The sequence below is a fragment of the Cyprinodon variegatus genome, unplaced genomic scaffold, assembly GCF_000732505.1.
Source record: "Cyprinodon variegatus isolate N-32 unplaced genomic scaffold, C_variegatus-1.0 Scaffold44, whole genome shotgun sequence".
In the NCBI taxonomy this organism is placed as follows: domain Eukaryota; kingdom Metazoa; phylum Chordata; class Actinopteri; order Cyprinodontiformes; family Cyprinodontidae; genus Cyprinodon; species Cyprinodon variegatus.
The window spans coordinates 287,918-296,974 of NW_015150497.1; the positions used below are offsets into that span (position 1 = coordinate 287,918).

The 9,057-nt window shown below is 40.5% G+C and overlaps 1 protein-coding gene across 1 annotated transcript in view; it reads left to right on the plus strand.

Annotated features, from left to right (window-relative positions):
- Positions 1 to 460: 460 nt before the first annotated feature.
- Positions 461 to 9,057, plus strand: part of gpr149 (G protein-coupled receptor 149) — a 30,890-nt gene continuing 22,293 nt past the window's right edge. The window contains exons 1-2 of the mRNA XM_015370232.1: positions 461 to 1,628; positions 8,114 to 8,294. Of these exons, the coding sequence (XP_015225718.1) occupies positions 657 to 1,628; positions 8,114 to 8,294 (1,153 nt within the window). The 5' untranslated portion in view covers positions 461 to 656. The remainder of the gene's footprint in view (positions 1,629 to 8,113; positions 8,295 to 9,057) is intronic.

Consider the following 9,057-nt stretch of genomic DNA (forward strand, 5'->3'; position numbering starts at 1 on the left):
ATCTATTTTTGAAAACATTTATCTTTTGTATGGTACCTTCTTTCAAATAAGATCACCATAAACATACTTCCTCAGCTTAGAAAAACACAAAGTGTTTGTCTCTTTTAAAACAACACCAAACCTTTACATTTATTCATGTTGAAGAAAATGCCTGTACTTCTCTTTCATTAGTATGCAGATGTAGCAAAATGAGTCTCATCCAGCTTGGAGTAGCATTATTGGACTGACCCCTAAAATGACTCCAGCCAGGGGGCATAAATGAAACAGCTGTCCAATGCACCGTTTCCACGCTGGTAGTGGGCTGCGTTAGGCTCAACCCCCCCTAATGACTGCCGTGAGAGGATACGGTGATGACGACAGCGCGTAAACCGGCCGCTGGAAACCAGAGATGCTACGGTTACGCTGTGTGAGCGGTGAACACAAGTGCCTGCCTCCCAGTCAGCCGTCAGGGTAACCAGCAGAACACACTGAGAGGAGCAGGGAAGGGTTTGGATAGGCGCGCAGTCCCAGATAGAAAACAGAGGGATGGTGCGCTCTCTAACCTTCCTTCCACTGTGATTTTTATCATATATATTTTTTAAATAAAGTGCACGTTTTGCAGCTTGTCAAACTTTAATGCTCATCTATTTCTAAGAGTCCAAACTAAATCAACTAAAATGTCAACGACGCACGAAAGCTCCCCTGCGCCCAACCAGAGCCATCTCTTCACGCCCAGCTCTGACACAGCGGACCGCTCCGGGATGGAGACGCGGATCAAGCTCCTGCTTTTCGGCTTGTGCGTAACCATAGCTGCCGCCACCTTAGTTGGAGGCGTGTACTCGCTCCTTTCGCTCCTTCGGATGAGGAGGAAAACCTCGCTGTGTGTCATAGTGGCTTCCATGTCGGTGGATGACCTGCTGAGCGTCATTCCTCTTTCCCTTTTCATGCTCCTGCAGTGGGAGACCCGGTGGGGTGAAGGGTCGGGCAGCCTGTGCACCCTGTCCGGACTCCTCTATGTATTCCAGGGGGTTTCCAGCAACATGAAGGCTTGCTTAATAGCAGCTTACACTTTTTATGTCACCAAGAGATTCGGGGTGCTTCAGTCTTCACGCCGGCCGCTGAGAGTCCTGTGGGCTATCGGCGGTGTGTGGGCGGTGAGCCTGGCCGTCAGCATGCTGCCTTTGTGCGGATGGGGCAGCTTCACTCCAGCCTCTCTGGGCTGTTTCCCGGAGAGCGACAGCTTTTACACCGTGCTGCTCTTCTCGCTGTATCTCATGTGTTTTTGCGGCTTTTTGGTTTTCTTTATTCCCCTCACGTATCAGTTGCTGTGCTCCAGAGAGCCTCAGAGGACGTTACTCTACTCGAGCTATCTGGACATGGCCAGGGGGCTGAGCGGCTCTGCTGCGCTCTGTGAGCTGCCGTCCTTCTCTCGGGACAGCATGGACAGAAGTTTCAGTGCCTACAACGAAATGAGCCCGAGTTCTTCTGGGACAGGAGTTAGGCAGAAAGAAGACGGCCGTCTTTCCCCCGTGTCTGGCAGTGGGCGGGGGGAAGAAGCTTCAGTTGGGGATACACCTGTTGTGTTCGCGCAGAAGCGCTTCTCTATGATTCTGGCTGTTCTTCGAGTCATTTTATGGATGCCCATGATGGTAAGCAGAATAAAAAATAAAAAAGTATTAAAAATAAATTGAACCAGGCATATCTTGTGCACCAAGAAGTCAAAAAAGAACCTTTTTCACGTTTCACATTAACCACAAATATTTTTGCATGGGATATTGTATCAGTTAAAAACAATGGTATAGTTTTACAAATACATTTTTACCAAAGAAAATCTGAAAAGTGTGGAGTTCACTTAGCTGGTCCAATTGAAAAACTCAAAGCCCTAGAGAATGGATGTTGTATAGAGGCAGATGTGTCAAGTAGCGAAGTACAAATATTTTGTTACTGTACTTAAGTACACTTTTTAGGTATCTATACTTTACTTCATTACTTATATTTCTTCCTACTTCTGACTTTTACTCATTACATTTTCACAAAACTATCTGTACTTTCTATTCCTTACATTTTTAAAACAAACGTTACTCGTTACTTTTAGCTTCAGTTTATTGTTTATAAATATTTATTTCACGTCATGTGTGCCATCCAATGCAGATCAATGGCGCCATCCACATCTAGTGAAAACTAGTGGAATTGGATGAGTCATATAATGCAAACACTCATTCATCAAATTTGTGCTGACGCTAAGGGTTAAGGTTTGCTAAATCATCAGAAGCAAGAAGGTGTTCTTCAAACTGCAAACGTGAATTGTCTATGCCATGCTACAATGTCGGATTTAGAAAAAGATGTTGAAATGTCTGAAAGGTCGGACACAGGAGAGAGCTTATCGGGAGATGGAGACCAACAAGACCTCCCTCATCCTTGTCCCTGTCTCAAGGAATTTTTCGAAATAGTCAAAAAATTGAGCTTTCAATTCATATAGTGCTGTTTATTTGAAAATGTACTTTATACTTCTATACTTTAAGTAAATTTACAAGCCTGTACTTTGTTACTTTTACTTGAGTAAAGAAGTTTAATCAGTACTTCCACTTTTACCAGAGTATTTTTAAACTGCAGTGTCTATACTTCTACTTAAATAACAAATGTGTGTACTTTTGACACCACTGTATAGAGGTATCTTATTATTATTTTTTATTCTTCATAATTAACGTAAAAAGATCCAGTATTTGATAGTTATGAAGACCCGTAATTTGTTGTGACAAGTTGATGTGCTGATTGTGGTTGCATTCACTCTACAATAGGAACACTTTGTATGAAGGTCATATTAAATTGGAGTTTCTTCTGACCAAAAGAACCTTCTTTCACATGTTTGCTGTGCTTACAGCCTGGTTTGGAACAAAATGCAGAGAGTGCATGGTATTTGACATCATCAAGGATTTTTCCGCTTGTATGTAATGGCCACATTTGATAACCATGACCCTCTTGGCTGCTTTTCTGATTGACTATCTTTGTGCTCTAGCAGTTAAGTTGGACACCCATATCTTAGTAGGTTTTCAGTTGTGACATATTCATTTCATATTTCTGCATGATAGATTGAACAGTATGAAGGGTTATTCTTTAAAAGTTTAGGTACAGGTAGTTATTAATTAGTTTTAACCATGCTATATATCAATTAACAACTTTATACATGTCCTCTCGGAATTGTTCCTTGGTCATTATGATGCTGTTTCCCCATGATTTTTTTCTTTAATTCAGTTCAACTTGATCTGGTCTAATTTACAAAAAACCTAAAGCATAGACACAAAACATGATCTACATAATGTATTAACACAATACTTATAAAACATTAATTTTAGGGATTTAGAACTAGCCTAGTTTACAAAATAAAATAAAGATTTCCAGACCTGAAATAATGACCTTCCATTTTCTTTGAAAATTTTTCTTAAAATGTTCCAGACCCAGAGTGATCAAACTAGACCATTTCAATTTAACCTGCAGGTTAATCCAGAAAAATGTAGCAGAAAAGTTAAAAGGCCGGTTTCATAAACACGGTCTGGGGGATAAGTGAAAGAGAAACTCGTGTGGCTGCACTGGCATGCATCATTAAATGCAGGCAGAACAGAAACAGGCTAAGAAAAAGGCTAAGGATGACTTGTAAATAAATGTTTACCACTATAGAAGTGTGTAGGTATATATAGATGGTCAGTTTTCATATGAGTATATACTGTGAGCAGTTTAAATTTTTTTAATAAATATTATTGTCTTTATAAATATATATATTTTATAAAGGTTCCATGATAAGCAGCATGCAACATGTGAAAAATCATGCAATATACCGTATTTTCCAGACTATAGAGCTCACCTAACTATAACTATTACAGATGTTGAACGACCTCATTCTCCTCAGGAAGTACATCCTGCTCTGTGTCTTCCTGTGCAGGTGGTTGTTGTGTGTTGACCAGCCCAGCTTATTATCCAGCCACACCCCAAGGTATTTTTATAAATCCAAAGGCTCCACTTCACCCCCCTCCAGTAGTACTGGCTTACTCTCTGGTCCATTCTTCCCAAAGTCTATGACCAGCTACTTCATCTTGGAGATCTTGAGCTCCAGGTGGTTGGTGCGGCACCAGGTGGCAAAGTCCCCCACCAAACTCCTGTACTCCTCCTCTCTGTTGTCCCTGACATACCGCACAATGGGTTTGTCATCTGAGTACTTCTGTATGTGACACAGCTCTGAATTGTAACAGAAGTCCGAGGTGTATAAGGTGAAGAGGACAGGGGCCAGCACTGCTCCCTAGGGGGTTCCAGTGCCGCTGACCTGTGGGGCTATACGACCATTTTACACTTAAAGTACGCTAACATTGAACACAAATTTCACAGCAGGAGGATTTTAATGTTATCCCTATATAGAGGGCAACTTTGAAGCAAAGCAGAGTGAGGCAAATGGCTTGATTTTGGCAAATTAATAAAAATTAGATTGCTTCTGTGCCTGCGAAGTGCAGAAAGAGAGTCCTGGGTTTAATTCGTAGTCTAGGGTCTGTCTGCATGGAATTTGCATGTTCTTCTCATACATATATTGGTTCTCTTCGGGTACGTCAACATCTTCCCACAGTCCAAAAACATGACTATTTGGTAACTAGCATCTCTAGAAGTTTTCCCTTAGGCATAAGTGTGTAAGTGCATGGTTGAATGTCTCTGCCAATACACTGGTGACTAGAGCTAGACTGATTAATCGACAGGCTGATTAATCGGACCGGATTTTAGAATCTGGCTCATTAATCGACATTGGCTAAATAGTAGTGTTGCACAGATACCGATACCAGTATCGGACGGGGCCCCGATACTGCCCTAAAATGGTGGTATCGGTATCGGCGAGTACCAACAAATAGGGCACCGATACCATTTTGAGAGCCATAAGTTTTAATCAACTATTGTCACCCACTCCTGGTAGGCAATAAACAGTTCTACTGGATTTACTTTGTATTAGATTTTTTCCTGCTTCACAAAGGTAGGCAGCAGCTTGACAAAGCCATGATGGCAATTATTTTACATTATTATGTTATCGGTATTGGCCGATACTGCACAGCCAGGTATCGGGGCCAAAAAATGGCATCGGCGCAACACTACTAAATAGCAAAAAAAAACTTCTGCTGCACACTAATTCTGCTCCTCCCTTCCTCAGCACTGAGCTGCTCCATGCCTTCCCTCCACTAACAGAGAGCAGTGAACTCTTTGCACTGCCCCTCCCTGCAAACATACATGCTCACAGCTGCTGCTAGCGTAAGCATGGAGTTGAACGAAGAGGTAGCAGTTTACTCCAGGGTAAACTGTGATTTTGTAAAACTATTCTTAAGTGTGAATATGAGAAATAGAGTTGGACTATAGTTGGACAGTGCATATCCTGGGCATGTCCATGTTAAGTTTTTTAAAATATTCTGGCCGATATATATATCAGTTATCGACCAATATTGGATACAGTTTTTTTAAAGCTCCAAAATCCCATATCGATTGTGCTCTATTTGGGACATATCCAGTATATACCCTACCTTTCAAATATAGATTGCTGAATATAGGTACCAGTCCCGCTGTGACCCTCTTTCAAAGATGTACAGTAATAGGACATTCTGGCAACACAGTCATGATAGCAGCTGCTATGCATGTGTTCTCATTCGTTTCCATGATTATGTTGGCGCTGCTGTAGATTCAGCAGCTCTTGCTTTTATTCGGGGTTAACCCTTCCACTTTAAAGAACAGAAAACAGAACTGCAGACCTAGTCTACACTTTCTTTTTACACCTTACCATTGGTGTTTGAGTTAGGCTGTGCGCCGGTTCCATCTGAGTCATCTTGAATATAAAGCTATGAATGGTTGATAGGTCAAGCCCATTTAACATGGATGCATTACAAGTCATGTGCTGAACATAATAGGAACTTTTTGTAATGATCTTGGTTCTGTTGATTTTCTCTAAGTTGCACATTTATCCATGTTTTTCTTTGTTTTCTATCTTTGTTGGTGTGTTCTGGATTTATTTAAGTTTCTTAGGTATTTCTTTGTCTGTCCTCTGTTGCCCCCTTGTGTTTTCTTTTCACTTGGCTTCCTCTTCAGCTCTACTCACACCTGCTCCTTATCAGCTTGTTAGTCCTGCCTTTGTTCAGTCAGCCATAAATACACTCCCTCTGCAGTCCTTCAGTGCTGGTTCCCTGTTTTGCTTTGTCTCACCCTGGCTCCTTGTGATAGTTTTCCCCTGATATCTCCATGGTACTGGTTAGTGTTCAATTTTTATGTTGGATTTTTGGATACCTGTTTTTGCTACCTGTGTTATCCCATTAAATCTTCTAAGAACTCACCCCTGCCTCTCAGCCTCTGCATTTGGGTCCTCACAAAAACCTCCAAAACAATCCGTAAACACTTCTAACCCGAAGTAAATTCAGAAAAATAGGCTGCAGGCTTATAGATGTATTGACGCTAAACTACTGAGGTGTTGTCGGTCAAATAAAAAGGCTATTTTGAACAAATATATGCACTGTGATTGGTCGACCTGTTTGGGGTCACTCTCCAAGGTGTAAGCAGAAATGGTCCACGGTGTGAAAGTGCGGCTTTCAACACACATTAGCATCAGCGCTGGGCGACATGAAAAAAATCTAATATGATATATTTGGGCTATAATTGCGATGCACGATATATATCACAATATGTTTAAATTACCTTGAAAAACAATACAGTGCATAAAATTGCACTGATATACTCATTCAAACTTGTGGATTCAAATCTGAAATATTTTATTTTAACCAGCTCAAAGCTTTTCACAAGTAATACTGCCAAATTATGTTTTTCAGTGTCAGTTTAACAAGATACCAGCAGCCAAACAGGAAACAAAGCAAAAACACACAATACTAAATAAATAAAAAATGCCTCTTTGTGCATCATTTGAAAAAAATACAGAATGCAAAAAATAACAAATTGACTTCAAATTACAAAAAACAAAAGTCACAATTCTGTCCAAAAATTGGAGCATTGTTAGAACATCTCTAAACTATTTGCATTGCCCTTTACATGCTGGGAATTTTAGAGAACCCCCAAAAAGATGTAAAATGGAGAACATTGCCAAGTTTAGAAAATGTCTGCAAAACCTCTGAACAAGACCACATCACTGGTATTTGAGCATCTAAAGAACATTTAAATAATGTAATAAATAGTCTCTGTGATTTCCCTCCATCTATTTTTCTCTCATATGGGATCGCTTTTTCAAACGACAAGGCTAATGTCATCTGCTTCACAGCTGATTTATTTAACGTTTTAATTGGTCGTGCGGGGAGATGCTGACATACGGTGTTTACAACATTCTTTATTTAGTAGTAGTGGATGACTTTTTGGATGGTGGAATAAATTTGTGATACTGCTCCTTTTTGCAGCAATGGTTTTGCGACACGTCTTAAAAATACCGCTTTTTGTTCAACGTCCTTAGCTTATAAATAGTTTGGCGGTTGCTGTATTGTGCGCACTGCTTATAGTGCGTGTAGTGTGCTTGCTGTGCAGTAAATAATCCAGTTTGGAGGAGGGGAATAAAATGCATTCAAAGTATGGCTTAATGTTATCATACGAATTTGTAATCTATGGTTGTGACAGAGTCATTTTAACTGTTGTGTGGGGAAAAACTTGATACATCGAGTATATTCGATATATCGCCCAGCCCCTAATTAGCACCACTATAATCTGGCTCTGCCTCTTGTAGCCATAGTTGGTTAAGGTTAATGATCTCTGCTTAGTCACAATGCACTCCAGTCTTTCACCAGGTAAATGAGTGAGTGCCATGTCTCCTCCATTGCAAGAAAGACAGTTTCCAATCCTTTTTTGTGACATGCTGTATTATTTGCAGACTCTAGTGTTCACAGGTAACGAAACAGCTGTTCGTTATTATAAAAGCTAGAAAGAAATAATAAAATATTAATATATGATTGTTTTTGGTCAGGAAGCTGTTTAAAATAAAATAAAAAGAAAGTAAAACATCTTTTGTTGTTGAAGGTTGGGTGTAATTTTTTTTAATCATTCATGTGTTTACTTACCTGCCTCCTCCTCATGCATTTTGCATAACGTAGTTCTAGATAAATTATTTTCATCTTCCCTCTTGCTTTCACAGACTTTAGTCCTCATACGGCATGCAGCGGATGCTCGCAGCTCTTCACTGGAGACTCTGAGCTTCTTTCTGACTCTGCTTGCACCTGCGATCACTCCCCTATTCGTGCTGTCTGAGCGCTGGATCCATATGCCATGTGGCTGCTTCATTAACTGCCAGCGGGACCTAAAACAGGAACCTTCAGGTAGAGCACACAAACTGGCCAATATACAATTATGAATGATTTAGCATGATAAAACTATATACAATGCTCAAAAAATAGAGGAAGACTCATATAACACATCCTAAATCTGAAAGAGTACAATATTCTTGTTTAATACTTTGTTCTGTACAAAGCTGAATGTGCTGACAACGAAATCCCACAAATAATCAACAATGGAAATCAAATTTATTAACCAATGGAGGTCTGGATTTGGAATGGCTCATTGGAACTTTGATTTAATGTCCTTAAAACAGGTCAAAATGAGGTTCAGTATTGTGTTTTGGTCCCACGTGCTTGTATGACCTCCCTACAATGCCTTGGCATGCTCCTAATGAGGTGCCTTCATTCTACAGGAACTGCTGACACACTCCAGCCTCATGAGGTCTAGCATTGTCTTGCATTAAGCCAGGGACGTACATTGTGCAAATTTTTCAGTCGTTGCACGCAGCTACTGCTCACTGTACGACTAAACCGCAGGGTTTAGTCATACAGTGTGAGTTCACAGCTCACGATTTATGTTTGGTCCGACTCTCTAATGCGATCTACCTGCTCACACTGTACAACTAAAAACCATGTTAGCAGTGTTGTGCCTGAACGCGTTCATTGAACGAAAGTTCATGAACTCGTTCATATTTTGGGTTAACGTGAACTGAACGTACTGCATTATTGCCTGATGAACGTTATTGTGAACTCGTTCATTCTGGCGTCTGTGAAAGCAAGAGGGAAGATGAAAATAATTTATCTA